Genomic DNA, 23629 nt, shown 5'->3' with positions numbered 1-23629 from the left:
ATTTTCTGATCACAAACCATTGGAAAATATGAACATAAGATCTAGAACAGACGAAGAATTAGGAGATCTAACATACTACTTATCACAATATGATTTCGAAATTAAATATTCGCCAGGAAGATACAACATTGAAGCTGATTGTCTAAGCAGAAACCCGGTACTTGGGCCAAATGAAAACTCAGAGGAACAGTTAAAAGTAGTTAATATAATAACACTAGAAGATATTCTAAAAGACCAGGTTAATAATGAATATATACGATGCAGAAAAAACAAGTTAATGAAAAAACAAAATGTTTACTACAAAAAAGTAAGGAAGAAAGAAAAAATTATTATATCAGAGGAATTTAGCATAGATTTCATGAAAAGTGTACATGCAGATTTGGGGCATATAGGAATTAAACAAATGCAGAGAACGATTAGCTCAGTGTATACAGCAGAAAATATGACTAAAAACATAAAAAAAATCTGTGAAAGTTGTACAGTATGCTTAAAGAATAAATCAAGAGGACAAATTAAATATGGGTTGATGTCCCACTTGGGTCCCGCCACAAAACCTTTTCAGATATGCTCTATTGATACCATTGGAGGTTTCGGAGGTTCCAGATCAACAAAGAAATATTTACATCTTTTATTAGATCATTTCACCAGGTACGCGTATATTCTAACATCAAGTACTCAAAATGCTAATGACTTCATTAAATTAATAAGAAACTGTACAGAAAGTGATGGTATTGAATTAATACTATCAGACCAATACCCAGGTATCAATTCTAAGGAATTTAAAAGATTTTTGGATGAAAAAAATATTCCCATAATTTTTACAGCAGTGAATTCTCCTTTTTCAAATGGCTTAAATGAGAGATTAAACCAGACATTGGTTAATAAAATCCGGTGCAAGATAAATGAACATGACACTAAAATGGCATGGACGACTATAGCCCACAACTGTGTGCAAAAATACAATGAAACGGAGCATACTATTACTGGATATGCTCCTAAATACCTACTTTATGGTACAGATGTTACGATTTTGCCAAATGAGCTGAAACAGAAGAAGACTGACCATGATTTAATCCAGGCTAGGGAAAAAGCTTTAGAAAATACAATCAAATCACATAATTATAACAAGAAAATTTACGATAAAAATAGAAAACATATAGAGTTCAAAGTCGGTGATATTGTATTTATAGAAAATGGAAATAAACTGAATCGAAAGAAGCTTGATGAATTGAAACTTGGACCGTACAAAATTTTACAAAAAATTTCAAACTCAATTTACAAAATAAATATTGAACATAAGAGATCAGAGTCCACTTTTTTCCACATTTCAAAGCTAACACCAGCTCCTATCTACGATTAAAGACCGTGCATGAAAAAACATCTTCACCTGACTTTCTTTACGGAGGGGGGGAGATGTAAAGAAAAAATGTATTATTCTTTAATTTGAATTCCGCGCATCAACCGTCATCGAACGCGCAGTGACATGACAACTAAATTATAAAAAATATAATTATGAAAAATATTATCAATCTCGTAATTGTATAAAGTAAAGTATAAAGTATCTTGTGATTTAGGAACAGACATTGTTAATAAATAAACATTAAATGTCGTTTCTCTTTTTACAGGTATGTAAATATTATTTTTGTAAAAATTCGTAGGTAAATACAAAATTTTATTTTATTCTTTCTTATTGTAAAATTAAACATATAAATCTCTTTTTACAGAGAAACTCAATTGTGTTTCATTAACTGTGTCGTCCTAATAAAAAGAATACAAGAAAAAATCTTATATACATTCAATAATTCTGGTTTTTTGTCAGATTATTCTACAAGCAATATACTACTTTACCTCGGCGTCACTTTTTTAGTAAAATCAATAGATTTTTTTTAAATCAGATATTTTTATTTTCGAACAAAATTCGTACGCATGTGTGCGTAAACGCCGTGTACAGACGTTGCCGGCCGAGGCCTGATGCTATACAGACGTGTCGATCTTTTCGCCGCTTTTCGTTTTCGATTACGTTACGAGATATTTTTTTATAATTTTAATTGTAAATTCATTGTTTTCTTATAATAGATATTATTCTTTCTTGTAAATAAATATATTAATTTAAAATAGTGTAGTAGTAATTAGGCACTTGTTTTTTTATTATATTATTTGTTATAAATTTTAATTGTGTAAATATGGGAAATAAAGTGAAACGCGTGAGGAAAACTAAAAAACGTTTATATAAATTAAGCGCCGAACATACATATGAACGATATTAAAAGGTAAGAGTATTTTATTAGTAAACATTTTTTTTTTTTTTATAAATTATAAATATTGAAAACATCTATTTGAAAAAATGTGCAATCAGTTCGCATAGAATCAGATTTTTCAAGCTATTATTTAAATATTACGATTGAGTATTTGGTGAAAGTAAGGAAAAAAACAATTGAGAGTGACTACATTCGATCCCCATGAACTCGAAGCAATTTGATATTTATGATTGAAAGTACTATGGGGCATATTTAGATACATATTTCTTAAATACATACTTTTATATTTAATAAAAATATAATTACTAACATATATTTATTTTTTACAGAATAAAGAAAGTCGAAAACAATAACACGGAAGCTATTTATATTGCGTAAGAGTTTAATTTTATCGATTTTGTTTATAATAGTAATTAAAGTTATGTATGAACTCATTTTAATAATAAAAAAAGTAAAGTCGTAACAAAAAAAAATGTAATTGTTGTGAACCAGAGAACTACAATATTTAGAAGTGTCATTTGTACGTAATTAAATTTAATTTTTTTGTAACGTCCGCCATATTGGATTGAATATGGCAGCAATTCATGAATCGTGCATTGTCATCGAGACTAAATATGTGTGCCAACTTTCAGCTGCATAGCTTCAGTGGAAGTGGGTGTAATATTGATTGTAAGATTCCAGGCGATGTACATACATTCATACATACAAGTTAAATTAAATAAAAGATTTTAATAAAAAAATTTACACTTAATGTTTTTTTTTTGTAGTACTAAATATAAATAAAAATATTTTAAGTTTAATTAAATCAGTTTTATTTTATAATCATTTTCGAATAACAGTCAAAAGCAATACATAATAATAATAAGTCTAATATCCTTTCTATTTTTATGAGATTTATGATAAAACCTACTATGATTAACCTAGTTAACCAATGATTAAACCAAATCGACTTGACGACATTTTTTTTCTAGTAAATAATTAGATTTTTTTTTTATTTAATTGAATATATATTTTTTCTTTGTGAACCGATATTAATAAAACGAACGATATGTTGCCCCACGGTTACTACTCTACAGATTTCGAACACTTACGATTTTATTATATAAATAGATTATCAAACTTTTATGAAATGTTAAAAATTGGTATGTTTTAATATTTAGTATAAGAACTAATTGTGGTATAATAATATAAATAAAAGAAAAAAAAGGTTAAAACTAACTGTCTATTTTATTGTATACAAAATATAAATAAAAATATTGTAAGTTTAATTGAATCAGTTTTATTTTATAATCATTTGTTAACTAACATCGAAAGAATAAAAACAATTCTGTTGTCCTATCTATGTTTTATGAGATTTATGATTGATCTTACTTCGCTCGGTTTGGCGCCATCTATTAGAATATCTGGGCGTAACCTCGTTACCTCGCTTAACCCTTAGTTCACGGGCTTGCCGTTTTTGTCGATTTTGTAAGTGTGTGCGTGCGATTCTCAAGGGCACTTAGCTCTTGTAGTCCTCTTCATATGAAACATAGATTAATGTAAAATAAATTAACTACAATCAGATAACCACCACCTCGCTGACGACTATTGTTTCAGGCCAGCGACACATTCGTTACTCATTCCCGGGCCAACTTCTATTTCCTACTGACGGCCGATACGCCAGAGACGAGCGACTTCAACTTCCTGAACTTTATTAACAAGCGCAGAAGATCAACGAGGGCGACCGACAATCGAGGACTCTACGACACCATGGAGCGATCGAGTTCCTCCAGTGTGTCAAACGAGGACGTAGGGAATGAAAACCATCTAAACGACTTGAGGGAGATCGCTCAGAATAGAGATACAGAGAGCGACAAGACCGATCCCGAGAGCACTACGAGCGCCGATTCCACTAAGCAAATGAAGGGATTAATAAATACGCAGATCAAAGAGAGCAGGTAAGGAATACTAATTTATATTGTTCAATAATAATTTTACTACAACTGAAACTATCTTTTGGTTTCCATTTCGAACCTTTCTGGTAAGTCAGTACTTTTTTGTATTCCTTTTACTTTTAAGAATATAAAAACTCCGTTTACTCCGATAATTATTAAATATAAATCATTAAAATACTATATTACAATAACTTTGAACGTGTGACTGTAAATAAGTCTATTAATAATAATGGTTCTTATTTCCCAATCAGAATTCCAATTAATTATGTAGCAATTTAATTTCAGACAAAAGCAATCGTCGACTTTAGAAAACTCCGAAGCAGTTTCCGGTAAGTGAAACTTTGATGATATTCATTATAAACGTCCAAATTGATACGCAACAAATTCAGAATGTAATTGGTGGTTTCCTTTTAGAGATGAGCTCGGAACAAATAGACGACGATACGGTAAAGGAAAAAATTAATAAAGTACCGTCACCTACGGAATCCGGCGCCGCCGATCAGCTGTACGCCAGTGGCATATACCAACAGGTACCAAGATTTTACCGTTTGACAACCCTCACGAACGAATCGATAGATGAAGAAGACAACGGGTTAATACGTCGACGTATCCCTGCTCCGACAGCGTCGCGTGCGCACGGGCGCCGAGCCGGGCTGGCGCGCGTGCGAGGGGCTGCTGCTGCTGCTGCGGGACGCGCTGCGCTCGCTGCCGGCGGGCGCGGCGGGGCTGGCGCCCGAAACGCTGGTGGTGCTCGCCAACCACGGCGACGCGGGCGTGCGCGCCGCCCTCGTGCGCGCCGCCGCCGCCGCCGCGCTGCCGCCGCGCTGCCTGCCGCTGCTCGCCAACCAGGTGCGCTGCTACTCCAGAACAATTTAACAACGTTATCCCATATCATTTAGTCATAACATAGAAATATTTTAAACGTTAAAGATATGATTATTACGTTTGACGACTACAGATTTCTCTGTATCCCTGTTCGTGGGAGCTGGCGACTGCCTGTGCTGTTCTCCTCACCGGCTGTGACGTTCCCCTGGAAGATCAACTAGACGTAAATATGATTAAAAGAATATATATTTTATACGCATATTTTTTGTTTTAACGATTGTTTTTCAAAATATTAGTCTCTTTTGTTTGAAAGTCAAGAGACAGGTATGAATATATTTTTATATAACTTTAATTGTTTTTTTTTTATGTTACATTTATAATTAATTCCATATTTTTAAATATCTATCGAACATAATATGATCTATTTTTTATTTTTTTTTCTCTAAACCTAAATAGGAACAAACGTGGGCGACGCTGGACGAGGAGGCGACGGCGCGCGCCGCGCCGCTGCTGGTGCTGCTGCCGCGCTGCGCACGCGCAGACGCGCCGCTCGCGCACAACATCGCCGCGCTGCTGCGCCGCCTCGTGGATAAGGTACGCGCTGGCCGCCCCACGGCGCCCAGTAGTCGGCGTCCGATCGACACACGGTGTAAATTTCTCTTGCAGTCGACTCTGAAAGCACTGAACGAGGTGGCGGTGGTGGAAGTGGTAGTGCGGTCCATCCGTGCCGTCGGCCAGGCGGAGGGCGACTTCGAGGGCCGAGACCTCCTTCTGGAGGACCTGTACGACCTCCTCTGCAGGATAGCCGTTAAAATTCTAACCGGAAGTCGAGGCACGCAGGTGAGGGTCCGTCGTCTCGCAGGCTAGCTTGAAATTGACTTTTTTATTATAAAGCGAAGGACCGAATCGTGTATCGCATCATATGTGTCGCGAAACAGGCGATCGCAGACATGCACCACATGCTGCGCTTCGTGGAGTGCGAGGGCGAGGCGCGCGCGGGCGTGCAGCGCGCGGCGCGCGACGCGCAGGTGGCGCTGTTCTGTGCGCAGCTCGACTACCTGGAGCGCCGCCTGCAGGAGCTCCTGCAGCGCCAGCAGCCCCGGTACACCGGCTACTTCAGTACGGGTACGTCGGTTGATTTGTGTTACTGGTCACATGAGGAATATAATAAATTAATTGGCAAATCTACGACTCACTCCGAAATACATGCTACATCGTTTCAAACTAGTAAAATTATGATTTTTTCATTATCCAATTACCTCAAAATCGATTATTGATATAAGTTGGTAAAGATTTGGTTAGTTTTCAGATGATTTTTTTTATTTTTTTATATGATCTCGGTAGGCGGACGAGCAAATGGACCACCTGATGGTAAGTAATCACCACCGCCCATAGACAATGGCGTTGTAAGAAATATTAACCATTCCTTACATCACCAATGCGCCACCAACCTTGGGAACTAAGATGTGACGTCCCTTGTGCCTGTAGTTACTCTGGCTCACTCAACATTCAAACCGGAACACAACAATACTGAGTACTGCTCTTTGGCGGTAGAATATCTGATGAGTGGGTGGTACCTACCCAGACGGGCTTGCACAAAGCCCTACCACCAAGTAAACTAGTTAGTTACACAAGTTACACAAGTTAGTGTTACTATGTTACTGTTATATCTTTGATGTCATGAGATACTAAATTTTACTTCGAGCAGACCAGTAGAAATTGCTCACATGTCATTAACAGTATTTTTTAAATAATTATAAATTGAAATTAATCGCAGTAATTAAAAATAGTACCATCCTCTGTCGACACCCAGTGCTCTCTTCGGTGGAGGGAGGACTGGGCGCACGCGCGGGCCGCTCGGAGGCCGCGGAGACGGCGGCGCGGCTGGCGACCGTTCTGACTCGAGCCGCCACCTTCTTCACCACTCGACCGCCGAACGCTCCCCTGCAGCCCGATGCGGACTTTTTTGATAGACTGCTATCTACGTTACTAAATGGTAAAACCAGTTTCGAGTACCTAACGATATACAGCGGCATAGCAATTATATAACGTTCGTTAACTCAAACAAATGTGTGTCGACAGCTGTAACCGGCACCGGTAGCGGTGCGAGCGGCGCGGAAAGTGGCGCAACGTTGAGTACGCTGTTCTGGTGGGCGGCAAGCCCGGCGCCCGCGGCGCGCCCTCTGCAGCCACGCCTGCTGCGAGCGCTGTACGCCGCGCCCGCACACGCGCTGCATTTGTTGGCCGGCAACTATCGGGATCCGCCTACTTTACGGAAGGTACTACATTCTACATCGTCCTTTATTCAAGTAAATAAAAAATCCAAACCATCAATCTAACACTAGTCTTCTTCTAAATTTCGAAACTTTGCATGCACAGCTATCGGTATACTTGCTCACGTTGATACAACACGTGCACCTCGAGGCCGAAGCGGGCGGACCGAGCGTCGAGCTCGCCATAACGGATTGGGCTCGCGACTGGGCGGTTGGGTCGCAGGCGGAGCTCGCCGAGCGCGTGAGAGGTGAGGCTCTGCCCGCCGAGGCCGAACGTCTGCTGCTCGACGACCAGCTGCGCTGGGCCAGGCACGCGGGCGCCCCGAGATTGCGAGCCGCCATCGGCAAGTCAGTAACGTTCAATCGCGAGAGCCGTGACTTCCGAATTCCTTCAGAGATTTATACCATCACATCGCTCGCAGGTCCGTGTTCGGCAAGGAGGCGCTGGCGCGGACGGTGACGGAGGCCGCCATGAGCGCCACGCGGCGCGTGGTGGAGGCGCAGAACGCGGAGCGCAAGGCCTTCCTCGAGCAGCTGCGCCGCGCGCACGCGCTGGCCGCCGCCGCCGCCGCGCGCTGGCAGACCATCATCGACGCTCACACGCACGAGAGAGGTCCGGGGATCGGCATCAAACTCATTTTCCCGGCTGATGGTGATGAAGGTGGCTAAATCATTTGTTTTCACCTCAGGCGTATGGCACGATCCTCGTGGGTACCCGGCCGCGTGGCAGCTCGACAGCACGGAGGGGCCCGGCCGTGTGCGCGTGCGATTGCGACGTGCGCATCTAAGGATACCGTCCCGTTGTTTCCAGCCACTTCACAAATATAAATCCGGTGAGCGTTTGATGATAATGTGCCCGACCGATTCATTTTATTATTGTGGTAATGCAGGAGAGGGACATTAATCCATTACAATACTGTTGGTGGCCAGAGAGCGCGAGCTACCCGAGCCCGCTACACAGCGTGCTGGCAGGCGGTGCGGACGCCCGCGGCGCGTTGGCGGCGCAGCTGGCGCTCTGCGAAACCGTGGCCTACATGGCGCGCGTAGTACGGGTCAGCGTTGATAGCGAAATCTGCGGCGAGCTACTGCTCACTGACCGGTAAAATCACGTTTTCAGTTACACGATTCGTTTCGATTTCTTGATTAAAATAAAAAGCCAAAATAATATTGAAATTATGCGATTGGATCACCAACTTTTTGCAGATCGGAGCATCAAGGTCATTGTCGACGGTACATGCTCTGACTTAAAATTCGTCAATTCAGGTGTTCCACAAGGCTGCGTTCTATCGCCCACTCTGTTTTTCTACATATCAATGACTTTTTGCAAAACAAGAACATTCACTGCTATACAGACGACAGTACCGTAGACACCTTATACACCGGCCGTGCTAATATTTCTCAGGAAAACGTCGACGAAAAACGGAACAAACTTGTGTTTGAAATCGAGTCTTCATTAATTTAAGTCTCGGACTGGAGCCGGCTATACCTAGTCCACTTCAACCCCAAAAAGACGCAAGTTTGCGCATTAATCACTAAAAAAAATCACCATTTGTCTTATCTCCTCGTTTTGAAAACATTCTGATAGCAACAGCCAGTATCGGAATACTTGGCGTTAATGTTTCGGGCCTCGCTTACTTCCGCGGTCAATTGGTAAAGCCAAACCGGCATCAAAAAATCTCAGTATGCTCAGCAAGACCAGACACTATTTCACGTCGGCCTATCGCCTAAGACTATACAAGGCGCCAATTCGGCCTATCATGGAGTACTGCTCTCACCTCTGGGCGGGTGCTCCCCAGTACCAGCTCCTTCCATTTGACCGTATCCAATGCAGAGCGGCTCGAATTAACGACGATCAAGCCCTTTTAACGACGATCAAGCCCTTTCCGATCTTATTGATCTTTTGGCTTTGCGAAAATTAAAGAGTTTTTGAATATTTGTTTGAAATATAAAGTTATGTCAAATAAATACAAATAAATTTGTATAAAACCCTGCCTGAAAGTAAAGAAGTACGTAACTAAGTAGAGTGGTGTAGAGACTCGATTCGAGGTTCAAGTATGTGGTACCCGGCAGCTGCATCCACTTCGTGCCGGAGGAGGAGTGCGGCGGCGCGGCCAGCTGGTCGCTGGGCGGCGTGCTGCGCGTGGCCACGCGGCGCTGGTGCCTGCAGGAGCGCGCGTTGGAGCTGTTCCTGTGCTGCGGGCGCGCGCTGCTGCTGGCCTTCGCCGACACCAGCGAGCGCGCCGCCTTCCTGCAGCACCTGCAGCGCGCGCACCTGCCCAACAGGTAGCGGTACTATTCGGTGCATTTGACTCTTTTAGCGAAACTATGTTTTTGACAATATTTCTGTTCTATTGTTTTCCCTAGAACGGAACAGGAGAGTTTGACGGATGCTATGAATCAGTGGCGCGTCGGTGCTATCACTAACTGGGAGTATCTGATGATTCTCAACGGGTTGGCGGGACGCTCCTACAACGACCTGATGCAGTACCCGATCTTACCTTTTATCATTGCTGACTATACGTCCAAGATCCTCGACCTTACGGATCCGACCTCGTTTCGTGATCTCAGCAAGCCCATGGCCGTACAGAATAAGAATAGAGAGCAGCATTATATTAATACTTACAACGTGAGTCTTATTTAAATAATAATACTTTTTAAGAAACTTTTACTTTTGTATAAGGATAATGCCAGTCCTATCTATACCTTTGTGACAACTGATTATATTGATATTGGTAGAAATGTATTTATTTCGTACTTTCGTGATAAAATTTGGATAGCTAGAAAATATAAAATAATGAAACACGTAAAATTTCAGGATCTAAAAGCGGCTAGGAGAGACGGCTGCAGTCCGCTACTGTCTCGGCAGCCGCATCACTACGCATCGCTGTACTCCAACTCGGGCGGCGTCCTCCACTACCTCGTTCGACTACCACCTTTTACAGAACTTTTTCTTAACTACCAGGGTAAAACGATTGTTACCGTCACTGGTACCATCTACAGCTAATTGCACTACATTTCTTCAACAACGTATATTCCTGCGCAGATAATAACTTCGATATGCCCGACCGCACATTCCACTCGCTGGCGACCACGTGGCGACTCATCACCAACGACTCGCCGACGGACGTCAAAGAACTCATTCCGGAACTCTTCTATTTGCCCGAACTGTTCTACAATAACGAAGGTACCTACTAGTTCGTCCTCCACACTCGTCCCGCCGAGTCGGCCGTGTGATGACGTGAGTCCCCGCAGGGCTGGAGCTGGGCGTGCGGCAGTGCGGCGCGCGCGTGGACAACGTGGAGCTGCCGCAGTGGGCGGCCGACGCCCGCCTCTTCACGCTCGTGCACCGCCAGGCGCTCGAGGCGCCCTACGTGTCCGAGCGCCTGCCGCTGTGGATCGACCTCGTGTTCGGATACAAGCAGACCGGCCAGGCCGCCGTCGACGCGATCAACGTTTTTCCGGCCTGCGTGAGTCTCGACCGACGGTCGCTTTGAAAAATCAAAAACATTACGACACACGTACGCGTCTCGATCGTGACGAATGTTCCATGTCGCAGACTTACTACGGCTTCGACCCGTCGTCGCTCGAGGACGAGGTGGACCGCACGGCGGCAGCGGCCATGGTGCGCACGTACGGACAGGCGCCGCGACAGCTGCTGCGCGCGCCGCACCCGCATCGCGCCACCGACCTGGCGCCGCGACCCACCGACCGGGTGAGTAGCGAGCGACGAGCTGCAGCTTGTAAAAGATTTCCCTCGACTTACGCGACATTCCGTGCAGCCGACGGTGTGGGCGGGCGCGGCGGGCGCGCGCTGGGGCCGCTACTGCGGCTCGCCGGAGCGCGCGCTGCCGACGCCGGCGGCGCGCCGCGTGTGCGCGGGCGGCGCGCGCCTGCAGGTGCTGGCCGCGCCGCGCGCCGTGGCCGTGTGTGCGCGCGCCACTGCGCTGCTCGTGCTGCGAGGTTAGTGACCTTTTTAAAGTTAACACATTTTACTATGAGCCAACAAACACCACTATAATAAACTGGGTTTTTTGTGTTTTCTATTCCCTTACGATTCGTTATAGACGAATGGTCGTGTTCGGGCAACGAAGGCAACGGCAGCGGTGGGGGTGTCGGCACCGAGTCACTGTGCGTCGTTACCTGGGGGCACTCGGACGGTGTAGTGCGTCTGCGACGCCGAAGAGACTCGCCTCCTGTGCCTCTGCTGCATCTGCCTGCGCTCGACCAGGTACCAAGCGTGAACGTTATAATTCTTATTATTTTAGAAAACGAACTGATGTCATAAATTTACCCCTTAGATTCTTAAACACATGAACAATATGTGCAACAACGCAAAAAAAGATTTGTCAGAACGCTTCGACATTAATTATAATGACTATTCAGGTGACGGCAGCCTGTGGGTGGAGCGGGGGTGGCGGATGGGGCGCGTCGGGGGCGCTGGGCCTGTCGTCGGGCCGAGTGCTGGCTCTGCGCGCCGGTGCCCGCGTCACCGCGCACGCACTGCATGCGCATAGTGCGCCCATAGTCGACGTCGTGCTGTGCCCGCGTGCCAGCCTGCTCGTAACTGCTAGCGTCGACGGCGTCATCGTTCTTTGGGATCTTAATGAGTGAATATAGCAATTTATTTTTTGATCAATGCTCACGTATCATCTGTTCTGTGAATGATAAATTAATCGTTTTATAATCGTAGGAAATTAACCATTTGCTGAAGCATCGTGTTAATATTCGTAGGTTAACATACATCCGCACGCTGCCAAACCGCGACATGTTACCCGTGCGATGCGTCGCAGTCAGCGAAACCCTGAGCGACGTGGCCACCGTGCACGACCCTGCGATTTCCAATACCGCCGCAACGGAGGTGGGCTCGCCCGGCGACGCGGACGAGTACGAGCGCGACGCGTCCGTCAAGTACAAGTCTCTGCTGCGCGTGCACACGGTCAACGCCAAGTTCGTGGGCAGCGCTCGCGTGTCAGAGGCCGTAACGTGCGTGTGTTACTCCAACGCGCCCGAGGGCGTCAGTGTCAACTGCGTGGTGGCGGGACTGGCCAGTGGCGGCCTGCGCCTCTACTCCTCCTGGGACCTTCGCCCCGTCGCCTACGTGCCGCCGCCCGGGAAACCGCAACCAGTGCTTAGGTCGCGCGATTATGTTAAAAATACGATCCGTTTGTATCTATATCTGAAAATAAACCACAAGTATCCCCATATTCTCCGTAGATTTGTTTGATATTGCTTAATTGAAACACCGAGTCATGTATTGAGTCTGCTCTACTCGTTGCAGTGTGACGTACAGCTCCGACTCCCAGCTGCTGTTCGCGTGCTACGCGGAGGGCGCGGTGGTGTCGTGGGAGAGCTCGGAGAGCGGCTCGCGCGCCGCTCCCGTGCGCATCGTGCCGGCGCTGGCGCTGCTGTGAGTCGAAGCGAAACGTTTCATGGCAGTTAGAAACGCGTGTAAATAACTCATTTAATTAATGTTGCAATGCAAATTATAGACCCCAAAATGATTATGAACTTCATCCAAATTTCAGATTTAAGTATTTTAATTCAATAGCTGTAACTTGTTAGCTAACCGTAGCTTTAAATTTATGATTTATGAGTATTTAAATGATGAATTCTTAATTATTCCTTTAAAGCCAAATAATTGTGATTTAATACTACATATAAGTGTATACGTGGTGCCGATCTGCTTGCCTTAATAATAATAAATGGTGTATAAAGAATAAATATATTGATAACATTACGAAATAATTATTTCAATGAAGTTAATTGGCCCTACTGTTTTCTTGTTTTATTTCATATGTTTATTAATATAGTAAGTGTTATGAATATACCAAATTGCTGAAATTTAGTAACTTAGAAAACTGCTAGCAATATAAACGTGTCTTCCGATATATTTGTAAGAAAAAAGCTTTATATAATTATTTTGTAGTATTTTTAATATTGATGGACTTTTACATATTTAAATTATATAAGTAAAAAATATATACATATATATTTCATGTAAATAGATAGGATATAAGAACATTGTATTGTCCATTATATTGTTATCATTTTTATGAGGCGTTGTTTTAGTAACTTTAAGAATATATTTTTATACAAATCATTCCCTTAATTGTATAAATACTCAATGATATGATTCCTTTCAGATCAGTTACTACTTAAGAATTATTATTGAAGTCTTACATGATACTAAAAATTGCATTATATAGTTGTCTCAAATGTGTTGCATATACTTTATCGAAGGATCAAAAACATCTGAGCTACTAAACTGTGATGTCACCAAAACGTGACGTTTCTGTAGATGTAGGGTCAAAGTTAAAAGTTTTTGTTTATGGACACTGACATGGAGGAATGAATCCCAATCGCTGTAACCCTTAGTACGTCAGATGTGTTCGATTCTATTTCACGCAGGAATTTAGATCCAGAAGAATGACGATCTGTTGAAGTATTGATTGTTAAAGTTTAAAATAAATATTGAAATATAATAAAAGTTGTTGTTTTTTTTTCTGCATTTATCTGTCTTCTCTATGAAGGAATACCCACAACAACAACACGTGGTACCAAAGTGCCTTCTTTATGCTCTTAAATAAAAGACTATAGAAGGTGTTCGCCACATCCAGCGATATCATCACGACCACCTCTCCTGGGAACACCCTTTTCGTGGTTGGAGCCTTCAAGGCATTCTAAACGTAAACATTTTATCAACCCATGCTGAGCATCTAAGAAACCCGGCCCCACTCTTTCCAAGCGAATTAGGCGGTCCGAGAAAAGCTTGCCGTTGACGATGAGAACCAACAGAAATGCCTAAAAAAACAGAATATGTAACAACTCCGACAACTTAATGCATGAAGCTAGGATATACACCGTAAGTGTTGATAAATTAGTGCCCTAAGTACTAATATTAATACTATCCAGAATACCACAAACTCACGTTCCGTCCCTGAAGAGACTTATTTTAATAATAATTTCTACTCTATGAATGATAGATTAGATTAGAACCGGTTCCTCCTATTATAATGATACAAATTACTTCAACGTTTGACTTATATTACGTCTATCTGATACCTACCTACTGATGTACTATAAAATACAATCTGAAAACACATAATCCTAATGAAGCTCAAAGCCGAAATAGCATAATATTATGACGAATCCTGCAATTATACACTATTTGAATGTTTTATTTTTTATTTCGGATATTTTTTGTTTTAGATTTGCAGAGTTTGCGTCAATCCGTAATAACATAAATAGTAATAAATACTAAATAGAAAAACGACTAAAAAACTTTTTATTATATTTTTAGAGTGATTAAAGATTTGTAGAAATAATTTAGGCTTTATAAACATAGCCCTTGTACATTAATGTACGAATTAAAAAAATATAGTCAAGCAAAAGCATTAAGCAAGCAAAATAGCAAATGGCGTCGTTCACCTACTTCAGCTGTCAATAGTTAATTGTGATTGTGAATTATTTGTCAACGCATTGTATTATTTCCAAAAATATATTATAATTTTTCATTATATTACTCCCAATTTTGAAACTTATTTGTTTCTGAACTTTTAAAACATCCGAAATACTTAAAATGGGATCGAAAAAACATAAGAAAGAATCCAAAAAGAGGAAACATCGCAGCAGATCACGATCACCTTTGGATGGCGAAGAACGTGAAAAGAAAAGACATAAGAAACACAGGGATCGCAAGAAAGATCGATCTCCTGACGGTCAGTAGACTTTTTCACTTTTTGTTACGCTGGATACTTGAAATGATTTTCATATTAAAGATAACCTACTTAAAATATTACAATGGAAATATTCTAAACATCAAAGATAACGAAACTTAATCATGAAGATCATTACAAGAACTGGCGTATCATCAAATTGACGTGATAATGGCATATTTTGCTCATTATTTCAGAATGGCGGCATTTGAGATAATACAACATCGCGAGTGCTTCTCCTGTGAGGTTGGTATAATTCATCGTGTAGAAACCAACAGTTCATACTCTGGAGCAATGTACGATGGATTGCTAGTGTATATTAGTTAGGCTAATGACATTTATATTTACAGATAAATAATAACATTATTTTGTAATAGTAGGCCATCTTGATCTTGTTTATATGTATACATTTACATAGGTTCAACATTTTATAGAGTAATTTAATTATACATCTCATCTTCTCAGATAAAATGTTCTGAACAAAGTATAATGTGTACTTTAAATTCGTACATAGGAGAATTGTGTCTGAATAAACTTCCAAGCCTTCTCGTTTAATGAAGAGGGTTAATAACCCATCAGTGGGATATTTAGAGGCTTAATTTTTTACTTTAGTTATTAGATAATTCTTCACAAATTAATTTCAAGAAGCATTACAATTCATGACTGGCATAAGGTATTTTGATATAACGTTGATCCAAAATGTAGATACATTGAAAAATATCATAGAAATGTTGGACAGATAGAAAATAAAAGATGTCCTGCAATTCAGTGTGCCTTGCGGCATAACCCTCCCAATATATCTTATCTATAATTTTCACTTTTACTTTTATTCCCAGCATCCTTCTTTTGCTTGCCGTTTGACATTTAACTAACTATGCGGCTACGTAATATAGCATTCAAGTATTGACAGTTTTCCTCTTAATATGCATAATCAAATTTTTGATATTCATTATTTCTTTCATAGACCAGAGTATTTTTCTGGCCATTTGCAAGCAATTATTTTGTTAACTTCCTTGGATTTTGTGCTATGAGGAATGATAGTTTATATTATGTAAAGAAAGTCGATCATGTACTGGAAACTGTTTCCATAAACTCCATTTTTTTTTATGGAGTTATTCTTTTAGCATTGTGTTGGTTCAATTCATTTCAAGGCATACTCTGCTTTTATCTACCAGTTTTTATGATATCATCTGCATATCTCTTATGGTTGGTACCATTGATTTTAAAACCATATCTGTTCCATTTTATTTGTTGGTAGGTATGTTCCTGATCAGCCTTGAATAGCTTAGGAGCTAATGTATTTCCTTGTTTGATGGTGATCTCTGCGTCTCCTGTTGTTCTCATATTTATATGTCTTTTACTCTTAATGTGGGTGTTGTTTATAAGATATATATAGGTATTATCTTATCTTAGACTAGACTAGATATGTCCACATATCCTAAGGTTAAAAAAACTGTTCAGTATAATAGAGGATTGTTTAATTAAAGATATCCTATTTTATTAAAGTTATTATAAATAGATACAGCTCAAAGTATCAATAGTTAAGGGTATCACCCATTGCTTGAAAGCAAGCTGAGTTTCTTTCGCCGGTTCTTCTCAGGTCAGGGTGGTAGTGTTTAATTTGACCATCAATAAATAAGTGTAATGCTTCTATGTTGAATAAAGGAATTTGAGTTTGAGTCGCAATTGCATTGTATTGCAACTAACATTTTACAATGATTTGAATTGAAAGCTAGCAAATGTTTATCCTTACTGAATAATTTTATAACAATATATTTTTTAACTTTCTTCTAAATATCGTAACACAGAATCTGCAGTGCCTCAACTAAGACATCATAATACAAAACCAATCTTTTAACAAGTATACTAATACATTTGTATCATTATTTTTATTTGTTTTACTATAGATTTGCATAAAAAAGTAGTTGAATTAGAAAAAATATTATAATATATTGAGCTAATTTTGACTGCATATGATAATAGTATCTGTAGATACAAACAAAATAAAAACTGGTCCATTGTGCAGGAATCCTAAAAATCTGTTTACAAGACACCGACTGAACAAAGTCCTTCATTACAAATTGTTATTGAAGGACATGTTAATCAGAATTCTTGAGTAACATTATTGTTTGAGAATATTTAAGGAATATTAAGTTCAATTAGAAATAATAAGCATCATAAAAATATTATATAAATGCTTCACAATTCTTAAAATGACTTGTTTTTTTTTAGTGTATCATATATAAATGTTTACATGCTCACTTAAATAATTGGTTCTTAGAAGTGACTTCTAGAATTATTAACATATAACAATTGTATAAATAATTACATTTTTTATTAATTAGTATACAAAATATCTGTATAAACATATAATATGAATAAGTATGTATAGGCTATATATAAAAATTTAATTGTTTGTTATAGTTGAGGAAGTTCCTGTGGACTCGCACCTGCCGCCCGACAACGGAGTGAGCTCGGGGAGTCGCAGCAGCAGCCTCAGTGTCCGCGACCCGCGGGACTCCAAGCCCCGGGAAGATGCCTACAGGTCAGAAATGCATATTTGTATTAGCTATCCTTTTGCCTGACGTATATTTTCACGGCCTTTGTCTTGCACTTAAACGTACCATAGTAATATTTTTATATTAAATAAATAAGTAGTTTGAATTGTTTTAAACTATAGCTATGGGTGAAAATTAACATAATACTGTTTTGTATGATTGAGTTATTTTACGATATCTCAACTGTTGTTTTCTATATATCTATCTATATATAACAAACAGTAAACATATTATAATATATATTTAACCCGAATCAGATATGTACCTAGGCAAAAACTAAATGAATAAATACATAGAAAAATATTGCAAGCAAGTTTAGGCTTATTAATTACGCATTTGCTAACGGAAGGCTCAACCGCAGAGACAACAGTCAGGAATCCGAGCGCGCCCCGTCGCCCGCGGCGGCCGGCAGCTCGGCGCAGGAGAGCCTCTCTATCGAAGAAACCAACAAATTGAGAGCCAAGCTGGGTCTCAAACCCCTCGAAGTTGCCGAGAAACAAGCGGGTGAGGAAGATTGCTTCATATCATTTTATTTCTATGATAACGATATTATTATGATTAACATTCCCTACATTTCTTATTGTTCTATGGCTGTCATTTAAACGGTCAGCTGATTAAAAGTATTTTGGTTAGCTCCAAAATGTATTCTGTAATCAAACAAAGTAAAAAGTGTAATTTTTAAATATTTATTAAGATTTTATAGGTGTCAATGGATGTTGTGTTTCACTTGATTTCTTTTTCTGAATCACACTATCCTTTGCCTAAGGAAATAATATTAGATTTGTAATACACATTAATAAATTGTCTTCTGTCCCAAGACATCGAGCCGAGATGGCCCAGTGAGCCGAGATGGCCCAGTGAGCCGAGATGGCCCAGTGGTTAGAACGCGTGCATCTTAACCGATGATTTCGGGTTCAAACCCAGGCAGGCACCACTGAATTTTCATGTGCTTAATTTGTGTTTATAATTCATCTCGTGCTCGGCGGTGAAGGAAAACATCGTGAGGAAACCTGCATGTGTCTAATTTCAACGAAATTCTGCCACATGTGTATTCCACCAACCCGCATTGGAGCAGCGTGGTGGAATATGCTCCATACCTTCTCCTCAACGGGAGAGGAGGCCTTAGCCCAGCAGTGGGAAATTTACAGGCTGATTATGTATGTTTATATGTCCCAAGACAAGTTCAGTGGCTCCTTCTAGTAAGCAGCTAAAATAAGTTAGTTGATTACCAAGTGATTTAACACTGGGCAGCATTAAAATTAATTTTATAGAATATTAAATTTTAGAATGCAATCAGCGGGCAAGCAATATATTTAATTTTGTTCATCAAATAAAAATCTAGTCATTAGATTTTTAACCGAATCTTACAAACTTAGAGATTATATATAATATTATTTTTGTGCAAATTGATTGTATAATTTTACAAAATAATAATTATGTATGTGTTTATTTTCTTGAAGTATATATTATCAAGCTGACAAAATATTTTCTTATTATTTTTGATTTAGTTTCTGGCCAGAATGGTGGGTTTTTTAAACGGTCGACCAAACCATATTATACCAAAATAACATTTGACATGCAATTTCTTGCAAACTGTTTTTTTTTTTATTATATACGTTAATTTCAAAAACACATCCATAAAATTAACCTGTCACACACAATCAGAGGATGGGAAGATAAAAGATGACCTGGGCGAGTTCTACCACAAGCCGGCCGCGAACCTTTCGCAACAGCGCGCTGCGGACAAACTGCGCGAGCGACTCGAACTGCGCCGAGAGAAGCGCCAGCTCGAGAACAAGCTTCAAACGACGCTGCTGGCCGATGGGTCCGAAGATGAGGACGCGTCGGGGTGGATTAAGAAGTCACGGGACCTCGAGAAACAGAAGAGAGAAGCTGCAAAAAGGGTAAGAGTATCTGTCAACTCGGTGGCCACTTTAGCAATCGTGTATTTAACAGGGAGCGTATTTAACGATGTCCCGTATCGGCAGGCGGCGATGCTGGACGAGCTGGACGAGGAGTTCGGCGTGGGCGCGCTGCTCGCCGACGACCGGCGCGAGAGCCGCGAGCGCGCCTACGCGCCCACGCAGCTGCGCGGCCTGCGCGTCGCGCACGACTTCGCCGCCGTAAGCGTCCTCCGCGCATCCGGTGCACGCACTCTTCCGGCACTCACTAATTGACTTATCGATATGCGCAGCTTCCGGACGAACGCGAGACCGTTCTGACGCTGGCCGACAAGGACGTGCTCGCCGAGGACAGCGAGGACGTGCTCGTCAACGTGAACATCGTCGACGACGAGAAATATAAAAAGGTGCGATTGCGATGATCCAGAAGTCATCACCATTTCATCGATGTATCCGGGTCTCTGACGTAATTCGAAATCCATCCGACCGACAGAACATCGAGGAGCGCAAGAAGGCGCGCGCTGGCTACCGCGCCTACGACGAGGAGGCGGAGCTGGCGACGGCGCTGGGCCTGGAGCGCTCCGTGCTGTCCAAGTACGATGACGAGATCGACGCGGACGCCAAGCTGCGGAGCCGCGGATTCCGCCTCGGGGACCAGGCCGCGCTGGAGGCCGAGCGCGCCAGGGAAGCCATGGTATCTAGCTAACTATTTCCCGATATTAGTTATCCGCATATATAGCAGAGGTGTTTTTATTATTATACACTCTGTTTTTATTTTAAGAGAGCAGAGCGTTTAGCTGGAGGACCGGACAAGCGCTTGGAATCATTACAACTTCCGGAATTGCGCATAGCTTCTGACTATTTGGATGAGGAGGAAATGCAGATAAAGTTCAAAAAAGTCAAGAGAAAGGTATATTAAATATTCTATTTATAGGATATGATATGATATTCTCATATGTATTCCATAATACTAAATATTCCATTTCATTGGCGAACAGGGTAAAATTCGCAAAAAACCAAAGCAGGAGCCGATAGATGTAGACGAGCACGAAGCCGGAACAGCGCCGCTGGAAACTGATGATACAGGTGATTTAACTTTCGAACTCGGATAAATTTAACAATTTTTACTTGTAATATTTATCAAATTTAATACTCAATGTAATGTGGTCTGTTGCTTAAAGGGCTATAGATAATTTTTTGAGTATAACGTAAACCATAAATCTAACATTTGCCTAAATATTTATTAAATAATAAATGTATTCGAAAATGGCATAAACTTAACATTACTAATACAAACAATGTCTCTTTGTCTAAAACACCAACATCTGTCAATTGTTTCCATTCTGATTATCAATAGTAAGAGTTTTGAGAGACAGAATTATAATTATTACACTGCTTAAAATAAAAAACCGTTGTCAGTTCAATAATCGGTGTTCATAGAGGTGAAGCCGGAACAGCTGTGGGCCGCCGACGAGGACGAGGTGGAGGTCGACACGGAGCTGCAGGCCGCGCTGGCCCGCGCGCGCCGCCTGCGCCTCGCCGAGCGCGCCGAGCACAAGGCCGAGGTGAGCGGCGCCGCGCGCGGGACCTCCTGCTGAGGAGGCCGATCGGTGGTTACGTGCATTTCATTTCATTCGTTAACTTCGTCTGTAGGTGGACGAGATATTACAGCAGCCGAAGGAGGAGCCGCCGGAGGTGGACGCGTCCGACGCGTCCGCCATGGTGCTGGATGCCACTGCGGAGTTCTGCCGAACGTTGGGAGACATACCCACTTACGGGCTGGCCGGCAACAGAGACCACCTCGCGGAGATCATGGTCGGTATCGACGGCTTTGAGAAGGGTATTACTCGATGACGATTACATACTAATAGCAAAATACACATATTTCTATCAGGACTTCGAGCGCGACGAGGTAGAAGCGGAGCCCGAGGTGGACACGAACTCGGGAGCATGGAGTCGCGTCGACGTCGACAGTGAGAAGCCGGCGGACATCGCGGCCGGTGCGTATACTGCGGACGAGCCGGGGCGGCCGTAGGCGAGGAGCGGGAGTGACCGAGTGTGCGTTGCAGGCGCGGCGGGCGGGCTGGAGGCCGAGCCGGCGCTGGGCGCGGGCGTGGCGGGCGCGCTGCGGCTGGCGCTCAGCAAGGGCTACCTGGAGCGCGCGGGGGCGGCGCCCGCTCCGCGCCCGCGCACGGCCGCCGCGCTCACCGCGCACCACTACTCCATCGAGGACAAGACCTACGGGTGAGTGACACGGATTCCGTTAGCGATATCCAAAATTTAGTGGGCATTTTATCTTCGGCGACCGTGTTGTAAACCTTCCCTTAATCTCGTCGCCAGCGAGGACGATAAGCACGGTCGTCGCGAGCGCGGCGGACACTCGGGCCCGCTGAGCGAGTTCCGCGAGAAGAACAACTTCCGACCGAACATCAAGCTAGAGTACGTGGACGACGACGGGCGACCGCTGTGTCCGAAGGAGGCCTTCCGCTACCTCTCGCACAAGTTCCACGGGAAGGGGCCCGGCAAGAACAAACAAGAGAAGCGCATCAAGAAGGCCGTGCAGGAGGGGGTGCGTACTTGATTGATTCATATTATATATCTTGCGATCATATAGCTCGTATGTTAATATCACGTTCATTATTGGTATTTCGATAAGTTTATACAGTAAGCCTAAACTAGCAGCCCAACTGCTCAACTAAAGAGTTTCTACTTGAAAGTAAAAAATCAGATACTAGATAGACCTTGCAGAAGAAAAGAATATCGCTAAAAACGAAATTATTCTACACAAATATGACGACATATAACACAAATTCAATTCTAAAATTCATAAGAATCGTTAAAGAGCGTTTGTGTGCTAAAGGATATTACAACACTAATGACTTTTTAGTTGACTACACACCTTGGGAATGAAATGATCGCCTTCAGGCTGTTTCAAATAACTAAAATATAATTATTATTGTACATGTAAAATGAAAAAAAAAAAATATATCCCGCTGAGTTTCTTTCGCCGGTTCTTCTCAGTTCCGAGGTGTTAAATTCTGAACCGGTGGTAGATTTTTGACTATCAATAAGCAAGTGTAAACACTTCTATATTGAATAAAGATTTTTGACTTTGACTTGACTTTGACTTTGACAAAATACAACAAATAACGGTTATCATACCTTCAAACTTCAATAGAACCGCAACTGGGTTGTTATGTTAGTAAAATAGGAAAACGATAACGTTTCGATTCAATTGCGATAAAGTATTTACGCACTGTTTTATGTAAAACATATTTAATTACACAACCAGACATCAATTATTATTACGAGTAATTATTCGATCTATCAAACCCAGATCGTGTTTCTTACCGACAGAGTTGTCTAATTAAAGTTTTTTTTTTTCTATTGTAACTGTTATCTGTCATGTTCATGCATTTACCTGACTATCAGCATCTTACCACAGATAAATATAATAAAGATAATTGTTATGATGAATAATTAATTGGGCATATTCCTAACAGTAACAGTTTTTAACGTGCAAAGTTACCAGTGTGATTTAATGAAATATTTTTGCGTTAAATAGCACGATTATTGCTAACACGAGTACAATACTAAAAATAGTTGCCGAAATGAGGCGAAAAAGTTTTATTCGATCTTAAAAAGATGTAAACAAACCTCTTAAAAAACTGATAAACAAAATAATATGTTATATCTGTCAAGGTATAGTATTACCGTTAATAAAAATCTGGCTTGGCTTCAAAACGTCGAAGGACAATTATTATATTCAACATCATATATTTATTGTTAATAGTTAAAAATAAGATTTAATCTAAATGACATCTAAGACAATAATAACATTTAATTAAAATTGCAGTTGATGAAGAAAATGAGCTCGACGGATACTCCGCTAGGTACGCTGCAGATGTTGCAGCAGAAACAGCGAGAGACACAGTCGCCATTCGTTGTGCTCAGCGGCGCCAAACGAGACGCCAACAACTGACCCCGAGGCCGACCGCCGGCCGCGGCGGGCCATACGTGCCGTCTACAAATAACTATAATTGTCAACTGAAACCGTTTTAAATATGGTCACGTATTGAAATAAAATTTATTTGGTCTACCAAACAGTTTTTTTTAATCCATCACGACATGTATGTCTGAAATGTCGTTAAATTGCAATCATATT

General features: G+C 41.6%; 2 protein-coding genes across 6 annotated transcripts in view; both read left to right on the top strand.

Annotated features, from left to right (window-relative positions):
• Mv (mauve) overlaps positions 1-13777 on the top strand; it is a 58947-nt gene extending 45170 nt beyond the window's left edge. For 3 of the 5 annotated variants that reach the window (XM_064216167.1, XM_064216165.1, XM_064216166.1), the window contains exons 27-51: positions 3855-4195; positions 4478-4521; positions 4607-4722; positions 4817-5041; positions 5151-5240; positions 5474-5611; positions 5684-5870; positions 5966-6142; positions 6831-7013; positions 7100-7296; positions 7397-7638; positions 7713-7903; positions 7980-8123; positions 8221-8389; positions 9361-9573; positions 9655-9916; positions 10106-10253; positions 10334-10474; positions 10543-10757; positions 10847-11002; positions 11070-11250; positions 11355-11518; positions 11674-11897; positions 12022-12423; positions 12569-13777. In XM_064216167.1, coding sequence (XP_064072237.1) covers positions 3855-4195; positions 4478-4521; positions 4607-4722; positions 4817-5041; positions 5151-5240; positions 5474-5611; positions 5684-5870; positions 5966-6142; positions 6831-7013; positions 7100-7296; positions 7397-7638; positions 7713-7903; positions 7980-8123; positions 8221-8389; positions 9361-9573; positions 9655-9916; positions 10106-10253; positions 10334-10474; positions 10543-10757; positions 10847-11002; positions 11070-11250; positions 11355-11518; positions 11674-11897; positions 12022-12423; positions 12569-12701 — 4683 coding nt within the window. In that variant the 3' untranslated portion in view covers positions 12702-13777. Of the gene's footprint in view, positions 1-3854; positions 4196-4477; positions 4522-4606; positions 4723-4816; positions 5042-5150; positions 5241-5473; positions 5612-5683; positions 5871-5955; positions 6143-6830; positions 7014-7099; positions 7297-7396; positions 7639-7712; positions 7904-7979; positions 8124-8220; positions 8390-9360; positions 9574-9654; positions 9917-10105; positions 10254-10333; positions 10475-10542; positions 10758-10846; positions 11003-11069; positions 11251-11354; positions 11519-11673; positions 11898-12021; positions 12424-12568 lie in introns of all 5 variants that reach the window. The other 2 variants (XM_026645547.2, XM_026645531.2) reach the window with 1 other exon arrangement.
• Positions 13778-14705: 928 nt separating this feature from the next.
• Positions 14706-23568, top strand: LOC113404620 (U4/U6.U5 tri-snRNP-associated protein 1). The gene is made up of 15 exons (XM_026645556.2): positions 14706-15008; positions 17430-17550; positions 17925-18067; positions 19229-19467; positions 19552-19686; positions 19758-19871; positions 19958-20158; positions 20246-20374; positions 20463-20550; positions 20905-21029; positions 21118-21279; positions 21359-21464; positions 21534-21708; positions 21805-22033; positions 23321-23568. Exons 1-15 carry the CDS (start codon positions 14870-14872, stop codon positions 23444-23446), a joined length of 2232 nt encoding a protein of 743 aa, XP_026501341.2. The 5' UTR covers positions 14706-14869; the 3' UTR covers positions 23447-23568.
• Positions 23569-23629: the final 61 nt, after the last annotated feature.

Source organism: Vanessa tameamea, chromosome 10 (genome assembly GCF_037043105.1).
Source record: "Vanessa tameamea isolate UH-Manoa-2023 chromosome 10, ilVanTame1 primary haplotype, whole genome shotgun sequence".
Taxonomy (NCBI): domain Eukaryota; kingdom Metazoa; phylum Arthropoda; class Insecta; order Lepidoptera; family Nymphalidae; genus Vanessa; species Vanessa tameamea.
The sequence above is the reverse complement of the archived record's forward strand: the minus strand, read 5'-3'. Positions and strand labels throughout refer to the sequence as shown.